The sequence below is a fragment of the Mizuhopecten yessoensis genome, unplaced genomic scaffold (assembly GCF_002113885.1).
Source record: "Mizuhopecten yessoensis strain PY_sf001 unplaced genomic scaffold, ASM211388v2 scaffold2411, whole genome shotgun sequence".
Lineage (NCBI taxonomy): Eukaryota > Metazoa > Mollusca > Bivalvia > Pectinida > Pectinidae > Mizuhopecten > Mizuhopecten yessoensis.
The window spans coordinates 460,772-483,906 of NW_018404533.1; the positions used below are offsets into that span (position 1 = coordinate 460,772).

Genomic DNA, 23,135 nt, shown 5'->3' on the forward strand with positions numbered 1-23,135 from the left:
TAGTGCATAGTTGCTTTGGAAACAATCAATTCTCTGGGCTGCGTAGCTAACATCAGACAAATAAAAAAATCACAATCAACATCAATTGTAATGAAATAACAAGTTACCCCAGATACTTTGGGGTTGTCGAACCATTGCAATAATCAACAGGAATGTTCATCCATAGTCTTTATCATAATATCACTGTTTCAACCTGTAACTCATTCACCCCCGAAATTTCATAATGAACTATTCCAACCATTGATTTGGATGAGTTCAAATGTGTCTTCAGGGGTGAATGAGTTAACCCTTTCACCACTGTAGACCATTATGGACTCATCCATATCAATGTATGGTAGGAGTCTACTTAAGTTACATAGGGGTGAAAGGGTAAATTATTGATAGCATTTCTTATCAATCTTAACAGTTACCTCCCCTTTGATTGAATGGAACACACAGGAACAGTAATGATGAAAAAACTTTGGAACAAATTTTTATAAAATTTGAATTAACCCAGAAATAAAACTTATATACAACTGACCTGTGTGTCTACTCAAGTAGAGATGGAAACATAGACACCTGGACTTTACAAGTCTACGTGACAGCAATAGCATGATACATCACAACACACATATAATTACGGTGAGGTATTTACATCTAAATATTAAGTAGGTCAATTAATAACAAATAAATAATAATAACATCCTGACTCGTCCCCATACTTCTGCATACAACAAGCACAGTTGTTAGTTAACTGAGGTTAAATCTTCGAAACCCACAGAACCTCTCTCAATAAACATATCTTCCCGCACCCTTTGAATACTGTAAAAACCTGTGTATTTTGTGCAGTTACTTGTTTGGGGCTGAAAATGCTGATAGAAAATTTCTACTTATCTACTAACTGTAGGTCATGACAAAATTGAAGACTTTTTACACAAAATCTTGTGGATAATACAAGACAATGAATTTGATACTTTGAATCATGTGGCAGCACAGTGGTAAAATTGTCCAGCTTTGAAGTCAGATGTCATGCATCTGTTATATTCTAAAGGACAGGTATCTGCAAAGGTATTGGTAAGGTTTTTTATATGTCAGAAACCAATCAATTCGCTGACAATTTGCCTTCGATTTTGTCATGACATACTTAAAAAGTGGATTTTTTGCAGTGTGGAAGTGTCTCGTTTTTTGAAGAGGAGTATAAATTGGCGCAAAAATATCCAGCCACAAATATTTCTTTATAGATTATAGATAGATAGATTTTTTTTCAAAACTATTGCCATGGCAAAAATGTCTACGGCCGCAATCAGTTTAAATGGTCACAATGCGAACATTTCTCACAATGTGAACATTTCTTCACGAGAAAATTCCCGTTTTACAGAATATAGAGAAGATACATTTATCCCGAGTGGAATTCTTGATTTACGAAGATGAAAACAGACACTATGTTGTCAACATCAATTATATAGTTTTGGGTACCGCAAGCATATTATCAATCTTGATGATATACTTTCTGGTACAGCAAAGAAAGTTATTAGTTTTCGATAACTGTTTTATCTTAATGCACCCAGGTCCTCCGTTAATTTCAGTTCATTCATAGAAAAGACAAAAAATAGATCCCCGTGGAAATTTACAGTTTTAAGTGTCATCAATATTATGGTCACGCCATTGAAAACTCGTAAAGGAGATTGTATGGCACAGGAGACGGAACACAATCTAATCAGCATGTGCAGAAATTCCAGGACGCAGAACAACTAAATCTATCAACTTGTCGGGAAGTTTAAATTTAAAAGGATAATCCTTTGTAACAGTACCTTTTTATGTTATTTACAAATCTACTCTACAAAAGTAGAAAGCTCTGAAAAACACAATAAAATTTCAATCAATAAATAAAGTAATGGTTTCTAAATATAGATAATTAATTTGACAGGTGGGAGGTCCTCATGTGAAACAGGGGACATAACTCTTGGTAGCTCGATACACAGCAATGAAGCAGACTTTCCTAATTATTCTTTTTTAAATGTAACAGTTCAGGGTACAGCTTAATAATATCCCAATTTGCAAATGAAGCCATTAGAAAGCATTAGGGTCAAGGCTAGCTAGGACACAATATCGGACTACTAGGTCTGCACGTTTTTCATTAAGAAACTAATATCTAATCATACCAGTCTGACTATTCAAAATGTGGAAAATGAAAGCGACCTACACTGCCTGATAGTCAAGCTACCTAAGTCTGGTACTCAAACAAAGTAACAGATTTAGTTGTGGAAGTCTTTTGGGTGATACCGTATTTATCCAGCAATAAGCCCATGCCTGGTAATAAGCCCACCCATCCATATCTATTGAAGATCACTAGAAACTCCAACAAATGCAATTTCATCGACCTGTAATAAGCCCGCCCCCTACTTTTTGTGAATCACAAAAAAAATGTTAACTCTCGGGACTTATTGCAGGATAACTATAATAAGTAAAATTGATAACTGAAAGACATGAGACCGTTCAACAAATCATGGGTAAAATAATTAAGATATATAACACAATCAAACAGTACAAATCAACAATTAAAAAACATATATACAGAATTAACTTAATTAATATAATAAAAATTGCTAATGAATCCATGCAAATAAACTTCTAAAAAGAGCACATATTTATGCTATGTTTGGAACACCTTCATTTCACAGGGGCCAGACACATATTATAACAATAAAAAGAAAAATAAGAGGAATGGTTTCAATTTTGTTGCAGGTAAAAGTGTCTGTCCCCAATATCATTGTCTGTCCCGTGTTTAATAACAACCGATATTTTCTGTCCCCTGTGTTTTATAATTTATAACATCTAATATTGTCTGTCCCCTGTGTTTTATAACACCCAATATTGTCTGTCCCCTGTGTTTTATAACAACCAATATTGTCTTTCCCCTGTGTTTTATAACGCTCAATATTGTCTGTCCCCTGTGTTTTATAACACTCAATATTGTCTGTCCCCTGTGTTTTATAATACCCAAAGTTATCTATCCCCTGTGACTGAAGATATTGTTACTGTTTTGCATAAAAACATTTCATGACATTTCCTAAAACAGCTATGAAACAAAAGATTTGTTACCTAAGTAATGAGGAAAAGAAAATCTCGGAAATGATTATGTACAAATTAAATGTACATGGAACAGTTTATACGGGAACAACTCGCAGGGAAAAGACACCAATGTAAGTAGCAAAGTTGTGGGATATTATTACAAATGGTACAAGGCACACATCAAGTTTGAGTTGAAGAAACAAATTCTGATGGAGTTGCCTTCCTTAGTGGAAACTTATGTAATTAGAATTTGCACAATTTTTTTCTCATGGAAATGAGAAAAAAGGAATTTTCTCTTTTGCATAGTTTTATTTTGCCAATATATGTTGAATGCCTTTTAGGTACCAAAACACCTACATTATTTTGGTCTTTACCAAGATGTTATATGTACAGCTACAACCAGTGACTGGAGGCAATTTTTTTTTGTCATTGCACCATACTGAGATCTCTCTATTAATCTGAGTCCCAAATAAAATATTTTAAAGAAATACCTATGAAAACACTGCAATCACTACTGTATCATTATCAAAGCCAATGATTTGGACAAACTTCTGTTGTAGCATTGATCACAGCTGAGGAAACAACTATCTATTGTGACTAGTAACAAGGAGTAGACAACTCTGTACCATTGATTACCTGGTAAGTAAGGACAGACAACTCTGTACCATTGATTACCTGGTAAGTAAGGGCAGACAACTCTGTACCATTTATGGCCTGGTAGGTTAATTAGGGCAGATAACTCCATAACATGGTAAAATAGTTGTTTTGTAGCCAAGGGGAGGTAATTATAGCCACAATCAGACAGGTGCTTTTAGGTCAGGGTAGATAACTCCAGACATAGTAAAACAGTTGTCTTGTTGCCAAGAGGAGGTAATTCCAGTCACAATCAGACAGGTGCTTGTAGGTCAGGGTAGATAACTCCAGACATGGCAAAACGATTGTCTTGTAGCCAAGGGGAGGTAATGAAAGCCACAATCAGACAGGTGCTTGTAGGTCAGGGTAGATAACTCCAGACATGGCAAAACGGTTGTCTTGTAGCCTAGAGGAGGTTATTCCAGTCACGATCAGACAGGTGCTTGTAGGTCAGGGTCGATTACTCCAGACATGCAAAGTGAAAGACTTTTAAGTAAATTTTAATTAATTAACCATAGGTTTCGTACATAGGTGGTGATGAAGGTTGATTAACACTCTCGAGCTCAAATGGTTTCGCACTCCTCCCATTCATCTGAAAACAGTAATGGAAAGAAATTTTAAATATACAAATATTACAGGATCTACAAAATGTAAACATATAAGTGATGGATCAGAACATGTTGTAGGGGTACTTCTCTATCTCGATGACGGGAAGATTGGGTTTTAGATGGGGTAATTTTCGTAAAACATTCTTTTACTAGAATCAATAAAAATACATGAACTATTATGTTAAGCTATATGCGCAAATTAAGACATGCTGATTTAATTACCATTGATCCAATGGTTTCTCAACAGAAGCAACTTACATCAAGTAAAACCTTGTTATACTGCCGCTATTTGTCCAGAGAAATTTGACATTATAAAGGGGTTTAGCAATAAAGTGAGGGAAATTTATAAAGGAAATATCTTAAGTAAACAAATAAAAAAGGACATTGAAATATGAGGTCGCAAATGAAACAAAGTTTTACTGTCGGGTTGTCTACAGAAATAGTTTCAACAAGCTAGGAATTTCTAATGTTAAACAGTAAATTTTAAAAAAGATTGAGGGAATTACATTTTTTAAGCAAAATTAATGCCAAATTCCCTATAAAACATCACTGGTCTGTATTAATTAATTCACCCCTGAAATTTCATAATGAATTATTCCAACCTTTGGAATCGGAAGAGTTCAAATGTTTCTTCAGGGGTGAATAAGGTAACAACAGTTTTCCTCTATGCAAATGGATGACCAGCTATAACTTGACCATCAATATATAGAGTAATTAATAAGGAAACTTATTTTTTGTATAGACCAGGGGTTTTAAATTTCATATCTTGACAATTAGCCCACAGGCATCCTCGACATTCCAGGGGTTATGCTCACTTTTGTTCTCTGCATTCCTGGAATATGTCATGACAAAACCAAAGGTATGTGTTGAGCTATTTGATTGGTTTTGAATGAAACAAACTGACCAATCACAAGGCTGATACTTGTCCTTTGAAGATTACAGAGGAGCGACATGGAAATTCTAACCTGGTCAATTTCACTATTACCTTTCCAAGTGATTCTTTCGCTGTATATAATTGGATCAATAAATCTACTGGTATTACCTACAACATGTACAGAGCTTTGTCCTGACATATTCAACGTGTGTCAAGAATGAAAGAAAGGGTAATCTATGGTTTTTGAGGATGGCCAATGGGCAGGTTTTGAAAAAATAATACTAGCCAGACCTATCTTTTCAAATCAAGCAATGAACATTTTTTACAGGCTCTGAAAAAAACCTCAACTAGTCCCCCGCACCAGGCTAGTGGAAGGGTACTCCCCTGTTAATGGAGCAATCTTAACTCATTCACCCCTGAAGACACATTTGAACTCTTCCAATTCAAATGTTGGGTTAGTTCATTTCGAAATTTCAGGGGTGAACATGTTAATTTTAAGTTTCAAAACTCAAACATAACGTTTGATGACTTACACCAACTGCGTCATTGTAGGACGGGGGCATTATGTCAGCATCACCATTCATGGCCATGCTGGGTTTGTACGTATTTGAGGTGACGAAGAGAGAGGTGAGGTCCGGCCCAGTCGAGGACGAGGCTTCAGAAGTCACCATGTAACGGTCCCCTTCTCCACCATCATTACCCATTGCCTGGATCTATCAAAAACAACATCAGCAGATATAATAAGTTGATCTTATGCTATTTGTAGTAACAGAGGTCATGACATTGCCCTTTGTGACCTCAAATAATAGGGATCTGAATTCAATTATCAAGATATATGTAAAGAGTGAACACAAAGGAAATAGAACTTGAGTTACTTATAATTCTTTTCTTTTTTTACTTCAGTAAATGTAACAGTGACCTTGACCTTTAATTTATATGACCTTCTCCTAAGGTTTATCCTTCCTGTGTAAGCTCAGCATAATGTTATTCTGTCTTTTCGTATTGCAGAGTTATCTGCTCTTGATAGCAGGTATTGATTGTTACGTCATTTGTTTGTGAGAGTAACGTCATCATTTTTTGAGAAAAAGACGTAATTTTCTCACACAAACTAATGCCCTAACAATCAATACCTGCTCACAAGAGCAGATAACTCTGCAATACGAAAAGACCGAATACATAACTTAAATGAAACATTGAAGATACATATGTTTGTAGAATACAAATCTTCAACTAGTGTATAAAATATAAGTTTATCAAATTTCTGGAGCCATCTGTTTCTTTATCAAGACACAGAAAAACACAGAACACTTACATTACCACAAAACATATTTATGTATAAATGCTTGTTAGCAAGGACTTCAGAAAATGTACATTATTTTGGAAAAAAACGAGAATGGAAATACTTGGACATGCCTACAATTATTTCAAACATAAGAAAGGTGTCAATTCTCAAAATAGACACAGAACAATGTTTCTGATTAGCTCATACCTGGGTTGTCTTGATGGTGTACGGAAAGTTTCCTTGGGCAGCATTCGGTCTGGTAAGTACCTACAACATGGAAAGGTCAAAGGTCATTATCAACTCACAGAGGTCAAGGTCACATTAACAACATACAGAGGTCAGGGTCATCAATTACAAGATACTGAGGTCAAGGTCATCACTAACACCATAGATGTCAAGGTCATCATTATCAACTCACAGATGTCAAGGTCATCATTAACAACATACAGAGGTCAGGGTCATCACTTACAACATACAAAGGGTCAATGTCATCACTTACACCATACATAGGTCAAGGTCATCATTAACAACATACAGAGGTCAATGTCCTGATTAACAGAAAACAAAGGTCAAGGTCATCTCTTACAACATTCTGAGGTCAAGGTCATCACTTACACCATATACAGGTCAAGGTCATCACTTACACCATATACAGGTCAAGGTCATCACTTACAACATACAGAGGTCAAGATCATCACCAACAGCATACTGATGTCAAGGTCAGATTAACAACATACAGAGTTCAAGGTAGCATCAGTAGCAATATGTAGAGGTGAATATCATTACTTACAGTACAAAGATAATTAAGGAATGAGGGAAAAGTAAACGAGACAATTAATGTTGCAGAGGTGATCATAGGGCCACCTTGTGTAATTCTTCCTTAAATCTATAAACTTCAAACTCACCAGAAAAAATAAATGTCCACAGAATGAGACGAAGTTCTGTACCGCGACAACGGTTTTCTCTCGTGTCCACACAGCCATGGCGAACATTGCGATGAGGATGACAATTGGACCGGCCCAGAACCTAAACCAAATCATTTGTTGTAAGTTAGTTTTGTGTCACATCAATATGTTTTTTATTTTAAGCAAGTAAGAAAAAGAAAAAAAATGATGGCCAAATGGTTAATGAGTCTGACATTCTGCTACCACTAGCCCTCCACCACTGGGTCGCGCGTTCACGTGGGACCTACGTGGGGCAGTTGCCAGGTACTGGCCATAGGTCGGTGGTTTTTCTCCGGGACCTCCAGCTTAATTTCCTTTAATGATCAAAGCTGTTAATAGGACGTAAAGTACAAACAAAACAGACAAAAAGTTAAGCAAGTGAGAAGTATACACACAACATGCTTGGAGATTTTCGTCGCTGATAAAACTTCCCCTTTGTCGACCTCCTTAGCGACGGTAAATTTCATCATCACAGTAAATATGAATACACAATGTATCATCAGTTATGACACATGAGGGATTTTCCTGTTGAACAGAACAAAATTTGACTGGGTGAGTTTCCCAGTTTACAGAATTGAGAGAGTATGGCAGAAAAGTTTGTGTCTCTCGTAAATTCTATGTTTGATGTCCCTCTCTCAGATTTACCTATGTAAGAATTAGGGTCCAAATCCTGATTATCACATATGTACTTTTACATTTTGATTTTTGCACAGGATTAAGGGCCGAATAAAGGCACAATACCTGTGCATGTTTTTTTTTCTTTCAAATCCATATTGATGTATTGTGTTTACTGACAATATTATGTATAGTGTGTATAGTGTGTATAATGTGAAGAATGACTTGGTATACTGACCAGAGGGTGTATAGTGTGTATAGTGTGTATAATGTGACGAATGACTTGGTATACTGACCAGAGGGGGTATAGTGTGTATAGTGTGTATAATGTGACGAATGACTTGGTATACTGACCAGAGGGGGTATAGTGTGTATAGTGTGTATAATGTGACGAATGACTTGGTATACTGACCAGAGGGGGTATAGTGTGTATAGTGTGTATAGTGTGAAGAATGCCTTGGTATACTGACCAGAGGGTGTATAGTGTGTATAGTGTGTATAATGTGAAGAATGACTTGGTATACTGACCAGAGGGTGTATAGGAAGAAGAACGGATAGTAAAATCCTCCACGTTTTGGGAAACGCTTCAGTGTGAAGAAGAGGCTGTAACAAAACCAGGCCCACGCAAGGAGTCGGAGGATGATGAGCCCATAACCTGGTATACTCTCGTAAATATACAGTACCAGAGCCGGGTCAAATGTCTACAAAGGCCAAACATACAGATATAAAGTTCAAAGTTCAAACATGATATAAAGTTCAAAGGTCAATTATGATGTTAAGTTCAAAAGTTAAACATGACAGGTAAGCATGCAGGAAAAGGTCAAACATGACATAAAGTTCAAAGGACAAATATGATATAAAGTTCAAATATAACATATATATAGTTCAAAGGTCAAACAGGACTGATATAAAGTTCAAAGATCAAACATGACAATGTATGGTACAAAGTTCAAACATGGCAGATATTGAGTACATGGTCAAATATGGCAGATGTCAAGTTCAAAGGTCAAAAAAAGGCAGATAACAAGTTCAAAGGTCAAACTTGACAGATTTACAGTACAAAGGTCAATCATGACTTATTTATAGAACAAAGGTAAATCATGACTTATTTATAGAACAAAGGTAAATCATGACTTATTTATAGAACAAAGGTCAATCATGACTTATTTAAAGAACAAACGTCAAACATGTCAGATTTATAGAACAAAGGTCAATCATGACTTATTTATAGAACAAATGTCAAACAGGACAGAAACCAGTTTCACTCACCTCAGCCTCAACAATAAACAGGGCAGCATAGGCCACGACGTAAACAGTGAAGAATACAGACAGTTTGATCGTGCTGTGACAGGGGAGGCGACCCCGGGTAATCGTGTAGCCTTTGGCTAGTAGGTTTAACATTAGGAGGAAACAGATCTCAGCAGCAGCACAAAACACACGACCTGTCAAACACACAGACAAGAACAGAGTAAGTTATCATTCTGTTTCCTTGTGTATACGAATTTGTATAAGTAACTGATGTATTTAATATTTGTTCTCTAAATATATGTTTCATTGTCATACTTAACCCTTTCACCACTATATACCATAATGGACTCACTAAGATAAATGTATGGTAGAGTCTATTAAAGTTATATAGGGTTGAAAGGGTCAACAAAGAGTTTTTCTTTCAAGTTGACTACTGATTATTATTTTCACAAAAATTCAGTTTATTGATTGAATAAACAGCTTTTACGCTATTTTGTCAAATATTTGTTCATGATTGAAAGAAAGTAATATCGTCCTTTTTGTCATGGTGTTTATCTCTTACAAAAAACTGAACATTTTTTAGTACGCATTGTTTGATAACATGACCAGTGTCAAATTTCAAAGGTGTCATTTTCATTTATCAGAATTACCTCCAAGTTCTGAGCCAACTTGTTCGTAGCCAGAGTCGGCATATCGTCCATAAGATATACACAACAGGAACAAACCAAACGACCACAAAATCACGCTAGAAATGTACATCTTAAATGTGGAGTGGAGGAGTTGGCGTCCAGACAGGATCACTGAAATGATTGTGATGTACAGGGTAAATAACATGGTTAATGAAATGTTTGTAATGTACAGGGTAAATAACATGGTCAGTGAAATGTTTGTAATGTACAGGGTTAATAAATTAGTCAGTGAAATGTTTATAATGTACAGGGTAAATAACATGGTCAGTGAAATGTTTGTAATGTACAGGGTAAATAACATGGTCAATGAAATGTTTGTAATGTACAGGGTAATTAAATAACATGGTCAATGAAATGTTTGTAATGAACAGGGTAAATAACATGGTCAATGAAATGTTTGTAATGTACAGAGTAAATAACATGGTCAGTGAAATGTTTGTAATGTACAGGGTATACATAAATAACATGGTCAGTGAAATGTTTGTAATGTACAGGGTAAATAACAGGGTAAATAAATTATTTCAGTGTCGCTTAAAATATTGTTTGTGTTTATACATCGTCAATTCTACGATTGGATCACTAAAATGCTCATTATTTACAGGAACGATATGCAGGAATATGTTGAAATAAAAGTTTCTACTTTAGGTGATTCCATAATTAACTCATTCACCCCCAATACATAAATGCACTCTTCCAATTCAAAGATCGGGAAAGTTCATTATGAAATTCAGGGATGAATGAGTTAAGTGATTTTTTTTGATTTTTTTGACCTCATAATTCAATTGAAGAAATTTCTGCATGCACCATATAAAAAAATACCCAAGAAAACGAATGTAAGCTATTGATTTGTCTATTCTTACTGGTATGAGATTATTTCTGTTGCAAATAAGAATGGCCCTAAACATTTCAGAAGCCTACTTGTCAGAATATAATATAAAGTATACAATCAAGATCTATGACATTTTTGGTTTTTTTAACTTTTATTGAGCGTCTTACCTGCAAATATTACAGACACGGCCAGGATGATGAGATAGGCGATGAGAAAGGCAATCAGAATGGGAAGAATATCTGCAACAGAACACGTCACAATTACATGTACAAATACGCAAATGAGTATAATGCAAAAAAAATCATATAGGGAGCGATTACAGAAACTAAAGCTCCCAACACTAGCGTATAGAAGATCCTGTGGCGACATGATAGAGGTTTGCAAAATATTGCCTAGGAGTGTATGAAGTATCTGACACATTTAATATTTGGGAAAGTTCATCTACACGTGGACACAACTTCAAAAATTTACAAATCACATTCAAGTCTAAATTTGAGTTTAAAGTTTCGCTTACACAGAACTATTTTTTCTGAAACTATCTTCCGTCTAAATGTTGTGAATTCAAGCACAGTTTAACAATTTGAATATATGTTAGATGAACACTGGTAAAACCAATCGCAGAAATACAGTTTTAAAGAAGAATTTAAATCTAAAGGACGCAATTTTTGAAATATGTTTTTGTTTTGTTTATCTCAGAGCTGACTGTCTAAGGATTGTAAAACCCTAATTTTGTCAGAATAACATCTATGATTCCATGCATCATGGAAGAGGTAATGGATTAAATAGTGGTACAAGGGAGGCAACTCCGCCAGTCCTATAAACCTAGGATACCCCTTCCTAAATACAGTAGAACCAGCATCTGGAACCAGGACATACCTTTCATAATAAATTGATCGAGGTAAACAACATGTGCATACATACTAATCAAAATATGATGTAACAGTAACGTATAGACAGAAGAGATAAACAGGGGTGTATATAGCAAACGTACTCGGTCTCTTTCTCTCTCCCCCTGAAATTTCAGCATTTACCCTTTCACCCCTATGTAACTTTAGTAGACTCTACCATACATTGATCTGGATGAGTCCATTATGGTCTACAGTGTTGAAAGGGTTAACAATGTCAATGAGAAATAAGTTTCAGTGCTTGATGTTTGACTGGACACGACACNCCCCCCATTTTTTATGGCAGGGATATAAAAAGGAGTGATTATCTCCTGTATCTCCAACAATGTTCTCTACAGTACTCTACCCTCCTCCGTACTTTGTCAATGTAACATAAAAAGGCTACAAACTAAATAAATCAAAATATAAAACTTACAAAACTCATCGGCTGAGAATTCCTGGTGAAGTAGATCCCCATCGTCTCCATTCGTCAGGTGGAGATTGTAGGTCAAGTTAATGCCACGGCCAGTCTGAAATTAGGTATCGGAGAAACTGAGGCTAAGTTATCGCATAAACGTTACACAAAGGTACTCATGATGACGTCAGAAACAATATATGTTGTGGATTGTAAAACAACCTGGAAAAATACTGTGGAATGTTGTTTTTTTTCGCGGTCTGTAATTTTCGTAGATTCATTAAAATTGTCAGCTATGTAATATCAATTTCTTGTGGATTTCCGAAAGGTCTAGTTGCCATGACACATAATTCTATGGGACGGATTGGGTAGTAATGGACATACCACAGTTAACATTACGGGCATGCAGTGTATATATACCTACCCCAGATCCTTGATTGCAACGACTGACAGCTATAAACCACCATCGCTCCCTCATGGATCGGAACTTGAGACCGAGCCCGGAAAGCTCACAGCGGATGTAGTTTCTACCTTCCTTGACAGTGTTTTCGCAGTACGGCCAGTAGTCTTTGCCAAATGTGGGGTCAAGTCTGATGATTTGATTCTTGCCGTCCTTCAGGATGTCAACCTTTTCTTGACAGGTCTACAAGTATAACAATAACACAAACTGACTTTCTTAGACGCATCTGTTCAATAGTAATTTTGGAAATTGCTTTATTAACTCATTCACCGCTGAAATTTCATAATGAACTATTCCAACCTTTGAATTGGAAGAGTTCAAATGTGTTATTAGGGGTGAATGAGATAAAATCCATATTCGATGATGACAATTTCTCAAGTGATTGAGAATTGATCGTAACATTTAAAGGGAATATATATACTGTATATCAGGAAATGTTTGCCCAGTCAAACTTTCGCTCTTCACCCATGAAATCAATTTTCGCACAGTATTAACTTTGCGTCTCGCATTTAATAACTATAAACATTATTTTGTTTGATTATATTTGCTGTAATGATAAATTTGCCCTCATCATAGAGTGCGAAAAGTAAAAAATTAAACTGTGGTGAAAATTTCCCAGTATGCTGTAAATACAGATAAATTGTGATGGATATTTTTAACTAATGATATAAATAGGCAGAAATGATATTTGAAGGAAGTTCATCATAAAACTGAAAGTTTTCATGGTCTAATCAAACTACGATTAGTCATAGAAAATCATGATTGGTTATATTAGTCATAGAAAATCATGACTGGTTATATTAGTCATAGAAAATCATGATTGGTTATATTAGTCATAGAAAATAATGATTGGTTATAATATTAGTAATAGAAAATCATGATTGGTTATATTATTCATAGAAAATCATGATTGGTTATATTAGTCATAGAAAATAATGATTGGTTAGTCATAGTTGAAGGTAAAACGACTAATAATCAATTAAACGGATTTATTCGAGCAACTTTAGTAGTGCCTGTCAACAGTGAACACTAAAGGACAACAATGAGATGGCATCGTGAAACTGGGGAAAATCGGAAACTGTTTTGCTGAAACTGACCAAGTAATCAAATTGAATGCTAACTTAACATATAAGTTGTTTAAGTCAGAAAGATGGGATTTTTTTCTGTCATAAAATTTGATGAAATTTTTGTTCAAAAAGAAGATTTCATTTTCAAAATAGTAGCCAGTGAAAATGCTTTAAGTTGAGAGTGGGTTTTTTTCTGTTGATTTTCGAGCTAATCTGACAATTGTAATGAGATAAAATTCTCCTTTATGCCTCAGGGTGTAGAATAGGGTAACCCCTCAGGTGGACAAATGAACAAACCTTGTACTTTTTTTTAAGCTGCTTCTCATGATGATGAGATGGGAGGGGGAAGGCAGTTGCAGGGACAAGGGACAAGGGGTAGGTGTAGTGGTAGGGGCAGGGACCAAATGGGGCAGGGACGTGGTAGGGGGTAAGGGGTAGGGGTAGGTGTAGTGGTAGGGGCAGGGACCAAAGGGGACAGGGACATGGTAGGGGGTAAGGGGTAGGGGTAGGGGGCAGGTATTGGGCTGGGACAGGGGTAGGGGGAAGGGGTAGGGGGCAGGGGCAGGGACAGGGGCAGTGGTATTGGGCAGGGACAGGGGTAGGGGTAGGGGACAGGGTCGGGGGTAGGGGTAGGGGACAGGACAGGGACAGGGTCAGGGGTAGGGATAGGGGGCAGGGGTAGATCGGAGAAATTGGAAAGTCACATCACTATATAAAATTTACAATGGGAGGGGTACTGGCACGGACAGAGGTAAACGGAGGTCAAATCACAATGCATAATTTATAATAACATACAAACTCATTAATATATCTGGCACAGTGTCAAATACACAGAAGAACGACAGGACATCGACAGACTGATTGTATACCGTCATGTCACATTAACTGATAATCACCACACTTATTAACCACTGGTGTATACAGTCTATCGCTAATACAACAATGCCTTCTGCAAAGGAACATTACATACATGTACTTGTTGTGTACAAATTGCTTTTGTTAGGAACGACATAATAACACCATTGTGATTTTTATTTGGATTTTTTTTTTTAGGGAAGTCTGTATGTTTTGCCACAGAAAGTCAAACTTGAACCTATAATGGACAAATCGGGTTGGAAATTGGAGGTTGTCAAACTTCACGAAACACAGAGGTCGTCAAACTTTCCAAACATACATATAGGATCTTACATAAGTTTCCATTTCATATGAAATTTATGAAACTAGTCTAAGAATTTTTCAATTCAACGAGCCTCTGGCGAGCTAAAATGAAAAATTTGTGACAAGTTTCATAAATTTCAAATGAAATGAAAAACGAGTGTAAGATCCTTTTCATCACATAATCAAGATTTATGACATTTATTCATGTCAAACGACAATTTTTATGCAACTGAAATGTAAAAAGCTGCCATTTTGACTCCATTGCGTCAGTCTGTGACGTCATGTATTTGTCCTAGGCGTGACGTCACAATCAAAACAATAGAAAATTACAACCAATCATAGGGCTGATAGGTCATATTACATGGGTTAATACGCCAAAAAATATGACATGGGTATATTCGCTCCATTGGTTCAAGTTGTCGTAATATGTTTATACCTTATCACTGGGGTACGCCTCACTCCATTGGCTCAAGTCGTCGTAATACAGCAGTATTTGCTGATCCAAGAACTCCTGTTAAACAGAAATCAACAGTAAATACAGCGTTCTAATTCTCTTCACCTCTTTACTGTGACAATAGTTTTGATTTAAGGAACCCTGTCCCACTGCAGACAAACCATTGGAGAGTTCCACTGTAGTTTTATCTTAAATACAATAGTCTCCCCTTAAATGAGTTCTCCGTATTACTGTAACACAACTGGGTCAGGCCACTTCTGATATCCAGCTAGCTCAGTTGGGTCCAGTCCCTTTCACCCCTATGTAACTTTAGTAGACTCTACCATGTATTGATATGGATGAGTCCATTTATGATCTACAGTGGTGAAAGGGTTATATTAACACCTATGAAATTAGTAATTAATTATTTTATTATTACCAGGAACATTTTAATTGTTATTTTTCATATATATACAGACATTTTGAAAGGTACAGTTCTCTTTTGAGCAATGATTTATGAAAGTTTATAACAGTCATGTGCGAAATATTTTTCCAATGCAGTTTCAGTTTTTGGCAGCGGGACAGCTGGGATCGTGAAGACAGTTCTACAGTGGGTTTTTTTAGAACAGTATATAGCACTCATCCTCTCTGCTGATACTTCTGGGGGAAAATCCACAAACAAATTTACAAAATGTCATTTCTAGAAATGTTCCAAATCTCTAAGATTCAAATCAACATGTGAAATAGACATGTTCTTTTCAAATCAAAGGATCAAATGTCATTCTGGAGAGTCAAAAATGATTAAGGGTTTACTAAAAGCTTTAATTTGGACCAATTGCAAAGGTCAAGGTCAAAGTGACCATAAATGATTTTCAGTTTCCCTAGATGTCTATTTCACATGTGTTTCGCCCCTCAAAGTTTCAGGAAAATGTTGTTTCACTTCTGAAATTGCTACATTAAATAAATGCCAATGCAAGCTAGAGTTAAACAAACAAAGTTCCTGTTTGATTGCAAAATATTATTTTTTTACTTATATAATTAAATGACACAATGAGATATCACTTTTGTTAGAAATGAGAGGTCAACCATAACAATAGTTAATAAATTAGAATTTGTCATAAACTGTTATAAATTACCTTTATCAATATATATGATAACTGAGAAAACAGTCTAGGTTATATATTCTACATTTTGACTGCTATATATATGTAAGCTTTGTACTGCTTTAAGTTGCAATTCATAGGCAATGTGAATGCCAACAGGACAAACTCAATAAATCCTGCTAGCATTTCAGGTTGGATTGCCTTTACCAGGTTGGCATTAATTCATATTGCTTAAGAATGCAAATTGAAAACAGTTCAATACTTTTTTTTTTAATTTTTGAAATCATAGAATCTCATAGAAAATCTAATTACACTAATTAAATAATTCAGCATTTAGTTTAACTCATTCACCCCTGAAGACACATTTGAACTCTTCCAATTCAAAGGTTGGAATATAGTTCATTGTGAAATTTCAGGGGTGAATGAGTTAAATAATGTAAATATAGTATAGGGTCAGGGTAAGTACAAGTATATCCAACTCAATATGTAATTATGATGTCATAATGATGATGTCAACAATCCGGTCACGGCATTCATAGCCTATTTAAATGCCATTTGCATGTGGTAAGGTGCAATATATATATACAGTGTCAATGCCAATACAAAGGTATTTTACTTTACCTGGCAATACACTGCACTATAAAATCAATCTAGATACACAATAATATTTATAGGTTCGCCATATCTGACTGTATCTGGTACACGATCGTAATTCACTCACAGGGGGAATTTAAACCTTTTATAAAAGTGTTTCTGAGATATCCACAGGTATTGATAATAAAAATTTACAGCCATAAAATTTATAACCACATATATATACCGCCATAAGCATCGGTTCCTGTTTGTTTACCCAGAATTACCCGCCTTAAGCGTTTGTCTACCTAGAAACGGCAAACACCTTTTCAAACAATTAGGAATGTATAGTTGTGTATTCTGATATATATGTAAATATATTTTGAATTTCAATTGCATGAACTACACCCTGTGTTGGATGAACACACACTAGATGCTAAGTTGATGGAGTCTTGAGTGCTTTTTCAGGGGTCATTTTGGGGTCAAATTTTAGTCCGGTCATATTGGAAATTATAGTGCTATATTTTTTTGTTATTTTTTTTTAATTTTCATTATGTATTCTGATGGCAATTCAACTTCAAACCTCTGAAATGAAATTATAATATTTCACAAACATGAATATTTTAGTCTCTTACATGATATTTTGGAAGGAAATGATCTTAGCTCATTCACCCCCAAAGTCATATTTGAACCAAATATCAAATCAACAACTGGGCATTTCGCAAGTCCAGTTTAAATATGTAGGGGTGAATAAGTTAAGAAGGTCAGAAACCAGACTCTTTGAATACAAATTAAGAGTAAATATACGGTTACACACTTAGCCAATATGTCGATGATTTTTGAAAATTGACAGTTGATGCTTAGATAATGTTTCCCTGTTAATATCAGGGGGCTCTATTAGAAATTCACATAGAGAAAGCTCTGTGGTGAATGTACTGTACATGGGCAGTCACATAATTTGTCCTAGGCTTGGTTATAACCGGTACAAGGACGTATACATAATGTCCAATCAATCAATCAGGAGACGGTCCCAGTAAGTTTGTAGGCTTTAGTTGTTTACATTGTATATACATTTTGGGTGGAGCTGTTTCAGATTGTTTTCGGAATAATGGTGACGTCTGACTCATACGGTGCAGACTAAATACTAAGTTGTCTTTTGATTGGTTAACTTTTATGTTGCTACAAAATTCCAAATATTCACCTGTGAGTTTTGGGACATGTTACTCGGATATTTGAGTATAAATACAACTCATTAAAATTTTGAATATGGAGTTGAGAACTCGCCCGAAAAATTCATAAGAAAGTCATTGTTCAGGTATTTTAATGGTTTTTTTTGGCCTACCCTAAACTTTTTGGCAATTTTCAAGGTAGCACTTTTAAAGCCAAGATTACCTTTGAGCTCCTATAGCTATAAACCTTACAAAAGAAATATTGAAAAATATTTATTACCTACAAGCACTGTATGTATACCTTCATTAATTTCAGACATATAAACATGTTTTTGGTTTGGCCTAATTGGTAAATACATCTCAAAATGGCTAGAATGACATTGTACACTCTTTATATGTTATATAAATTTACACTGAACGAGTTTGTTCATATACCTGGTATTTTTAAGCAATATCTGAAATACATATATATATGTAATTTAAACTTAAACTAGAAAATGCCTGTAAGACATGAATGCCCCACTCCCTCACCATGTGAAATTAGTTTCAGTATTTCATGTTCGATGGAACAGGACGGGACAGGACGCAAGGGGACGGGACGGACATATAAAAAAAAAAGAGGCCCATGGGCCTTAACGGTCACCTGAATCCTACAGTATTTATTTTTGTTGTTGAAATATGTACCAATTGGAGTAAAAAACAGTTAAGTATAATGTTAACTTAACTTTGTCAGGAACATGAGCTGATCATTCCTAGACCGATTTTCAGTGAGATCGGCCTATTAGAACTTGTTTTTAAGTTTGAAATAGGTATTTACAAAATAGCGGCCATGGCAGCCAAATTGTATTTCTGATTGACCCGAAAATTAACAACACTTTGTCAGGACCATAAGGCGATCATTCCTACAAAGTTTCAGTTCAATCGGCCTAAGCAGAATAACTTGACTTTAAGTTTGAAATAGTCTTTCAAAATGGCGGCCGTGGCGGCCATATTGGATTTCTGATTGACCTGAAAAATAACAACATTTTGTCAGGACCATGAGTAGATCATTCCTACCAACTTTCAGTTCAATCGGCCCAGCAGAACTTGACTTTAAGTTTGAAATAGTTTTTCAAAATGGCGGCCGTGGCGGCCATATTGGATTTCTGATCGACCCGAAAAATAACAACACTTTGTCAGGACCATAAGGCGATCATTCCTACCAACTTTCAGCTAAAGCTCAGGTGACCTAAAAACTGTTAAAATGTTCAAATGATATGACTAACTGGTTTTTTTATCAAACTCCTGGTTTTATTATTTCTATATAATCTGTGAATGTAATACTATGAAAACGTCAAATTATCATAAAAGTTTACAATAAACAAAGGGGAGATAACTTACCTGTGGGTACTCAAATACATATCTCAGCCTCCCTTTCTCCGATAAAAAGCAGAATCTTGTGATGAAGTGCCAATCCTGAAATCAAAATTACAAATGATCATCATTCATGTACATTTTTACCAAATTAGTTTTGTGCATCTTCAAAACACTGGTACATGTATATATGCCTAGCTAGTACCGATATTAATACCCGGCCTCCTCTGCCTCCGACAACTCAATATATAAAAACTATCTCGTTGTCAGAAGCTACACTGCCTACTGTGGTATTAGAGGTATCTTCCTCACTTTAATTATCTAACAGGAAAAGAAAGAGAAATGACCAGTCAGACTGAGATTTGAACCCAGGACATTCTGAACTCTAGACGGACGTTCTACCAACTGTAAACGAGACACCACAATTTATTGGTGATAGAAGTGCGGATTTAATTTGTGTGTCAATATATATAAGGAACACACAAGGGGATATTTACTGAAATAATTATACTTTTCGTCTTTTAATTTTCAAATATCATTTGAGGTACGTATACTAAACCACAGACAACATAATAAATCATAAAGACCTCCCAGATAACCATTTATAACAAGTTTAGTGACATAATATATTGATGTACAAACATATAGACACACACACAGAATACAAAGGTTTTTTTCAATGTTAAAAATCCGATATCTTATCTTTAATGTCTCCTGCGTAACTGCGATAGTTTTGGAACAGTTCTACAACATCAAGAACAGTACCAAAGTTCTAGAACATTTCTAGTAACAAAGTTCTAGAACATTTCTAGTACCAAAGTTCTAGGACATTTCTAGTAACAAAGTTTGAGAACATTTCTAGTGACAAAGTTTGAGAACATTTCTAGTAACAAAGCTTGAGAACATTTCTAGTAACAAAGTTTGAGATCATTTCTAGTAACAAAGTTTGAGAACATTTATAGTAACAAAGTTTGAGAACATTTCTAGTGACAAAGTTTGAGAACATTTCTAGTAACAAAGTTTAAGAACATTTCTAGTAACAAAGTTTGAGAACATTTCTAGTAACAAATTTTCTAGAAATTTGTCTCATTTAACGTTCTAGAACACTCAATGAAGAGTGGGTCAAGAACTGTTCTTGAACAATTATAGAACTATTCTAGACTTTTTTGTAGGGGACTATTAAGAATCTGTTAAAGTTTGGTCCCTGAACTCAGCACTTTTGTACAAATTTTAAATGTGGATCTCCATACATAAATCTCTGTGAAACCTCGAAGGCTGCCATGATATTTCCAGCTCGACTTTGGTGAAGACATAAGAAGGTTTTGGCGATATATATATTTATGTAATTTGCCCAGGTACTTTTTTGGGCTGAAAATACTGAAATAAAATCACTGTACACTTGCCTATTTCTGCGCACAAGTTTTTGCCTCAAAAACGATGTCCAGAATGCCCTGAAAATTGACCTCCCACACAAAACTCTGACATAAATATCTACTTTCTCATTTCATTTCTTAACTAAATGCGCTAATTTATTTTAATAGCTTTAGATCTTAATCCAGATGCATATCAGTGTTTGTTTTCATTGAAGTATGCAAATAACATCAGACTGAATTCGTGCGCATATCCGCACGTTAACCTAACTAACACAAACATTCACATCTTACACGAACCGTCACAAGTAATGGTTCTAACTGGTTCCTTATAGAGCAAGGTACTAGGCAGGGTAGTATATTATCACCATGGTTGTATACATTATTTATCAATGATCTATTGGAAGAATTATGCAATTCAAACACATCCCTAATGATAGAAGATGTTAACGTAACTTGTCCGACACAGGCTGACGATATTGTACTTTTGTCTTATACCAAGTGTAATCTAGATGTTTTGATGAATATATGTTACAGATATAGTTGTAAATGGAGGTTTAAGTACAACACCTCAAAAACAGGTATTGTAGTTTTTTAATAATCTAAAACATGTTATGCCAGATCCTCACGTAACTGGCGCTTGGGTGTTGACACTGTGAATGAGTCTGAACATACCACACACGTTGGAATATTTCTAGACAAATTTAAATTTGGTCGTCCAGATATTGAAAACGTACTTCACAAGTTAAGAAGTTCCTGCCCCTCGTTTTTAAATGCAGGGTTAATAGGGAAGTCATTAAACCCTCTCATCGGTCTGAAGCTGTTTCGCTCTGTAACTCTTCCATGCTGTTTATTTGGCTCGGAATTGTGGTTTTCATTAAGTGAAGGATTGGTCACGGCTTGAAATAATTCAACATTTTTGTGCCAAAGTCATTCAGACTGTTTTCCCTTCAGAACACGTTCTGACATGGCACTTGGTATGTTGGGGGCTAACGTCACTGAAGGCGAAAGTAGAACGGTCTAAACTTCAATTCTTTGGTTCTTTGTGTCGTCCGAGATCTTCAGCTACTGTAAAACAGCTATTCTAATTAGGGTTGTACCAGAAACACCTACGTGTTTATAAAAGTACTAAAGGTGTCATTTACGACATCTGGTTCATAATTTTAAAATAGGTCTGGAAGAGTTCTTGAGCTATTTCTTGGAAGAAGCTTTTTCCCCTTCCAAACAGTCCTGGATTTTTTTTTGTTAAAAATGCTATTTGTTCAAAAGAACAATCAGAATGGTATATATGAGCGCCTGAATTTTTGTTGATTCCTATATTTGCATGGAACACTTCGTCCGTCGTCTCTTTGGTTTTTGTGGAAACAGTTATTTCCTTTTCAATCTCATATTTTCAGTAGAGTAGCGAAGTTGTGATTAACAAGCCCATACTGTGAGCTGTTATGTGTTAAATGTAAAACAATGTCTCAGGGTGCTCTAGCTCATTGCTTACTTGATTGTAGACATCCAGATTTGGTTACCTTCCGTGACGATTTTTTTACTGATATTGTAAACATTATCCGGTTGAGTTGTACGTCAAACTTGATAGTTTAGAAAGACAGGAAATTCTTTGTATCCTATTGGGGCACATTCGTGATAATATACGGGAACTATTCCCGGATGATGAGTGCTGCACTAGGTTTGCATACGAGTGCTGTTGCTTTTCTGTCAAAGCTGCTGAATTCACTTTCCAGTAAATATGTATATATACAATCAAATTGAATTTGTCTCAAACATGTATTTATAACTTTTTTCCCTTCTTATATTTCCTGTTTCGTGTATTTTTCCTCATTGACGCCTTGATCTAGTATGATCAATATATGTCATTTATGTAACCTTTGCTATGCCTACACTTTATTGATATCTACTAATTTTTCTAATTCTTTGTCAAAACATTATTACATTTTCATATGTACTCTTCGTTTATGGAGGAATAAAGTCATAGGAAGAAAGGTACATATCTCAAGTTACAAATTATAAATAATTGCCTATTATGACTAATTATGACTTATTATAATTGGTATAAGGGAGGTGGCAAACGAAATCAGGGGCATGAGGCCTGGAGGGCTATCTCAATATATAAATATTGGCCAGGGAAAACCGGTACACAGGATACACACGCCAAAAAACTTATTTTTTAAAGATCTGCTTATTTTCATTTCAGGCTTATTACTCCTGTCTCACTGTGAACGTGATTACACCAGGGAATTCCACAGCAGTTTTTCGTACAATGTATAGAGTTACCTCCCCTTTATGTCATTGTAATATACTGCGACGTGACTATATGCCCGCCTGTATTAAACCAGGAAGCTCTGTCGGGTAGAATGACATGTACTAT

General features: G+C 35.5%; 1 protein-coding gene across 1 annotated transcript in view; it reads right to left on the reverse strand.

Moving 5' to 3' along the window:
* Positions 1-468: 468 nt before the first annotated feature.
* LOC110445907 (transmembrane protein 145-like) overlaps positions 469-23,135 on the reverse strand; it is a 33,118-nt gene continuing 10,451 nt past the window's right edge. Inside the window, exons 2-13 of the mRNA XM_021490769.1 lie at positions 19,416-19,490; positions 15,194-15,268; positions 12,497-12,715; positions 12,094-12,187; positions 10,941-11,012; positions 9,906-10,055; positions 9,277-9,449; positions 8,536-8,708; positions 7,354-7,474; positions 6,656-6,715; positions 5,700-5,879; positions 469-4,276 (exon numbers count right to left, since the gene is read on the reverse strand). Of these exons, the coding sequence (XP_021346444.1) occupies positions 4,193-4,276; positions 5,700-5,879; positions 6,656-6,715; positions 7,354-7,474; positions 8,536-8,708; positions 9,277-9,449; positions 9,906-10,055; positions 10,941-11,012; positions 12,094-12,187; positions 12,497-12,715; positions 15,194-15,268; positions 19,416-19,490 (1,476 nt within the window). The 3' untranslated portion in view covers positions 469-4,192. The remainder of the gene's footprint in view (positions 4,277-5,699; positions 5,880-6,655; positions 6,716-7,353; positions 7,475-8,535; positions 8,709-9,276; positions 9,450-9,905; positions 10,056-10,940; positions 11,013-12,093; positions 12,188-12,496; positions 12,716-15,193; positions 15,269-19,415; positions 19,491-23,135) is intronic.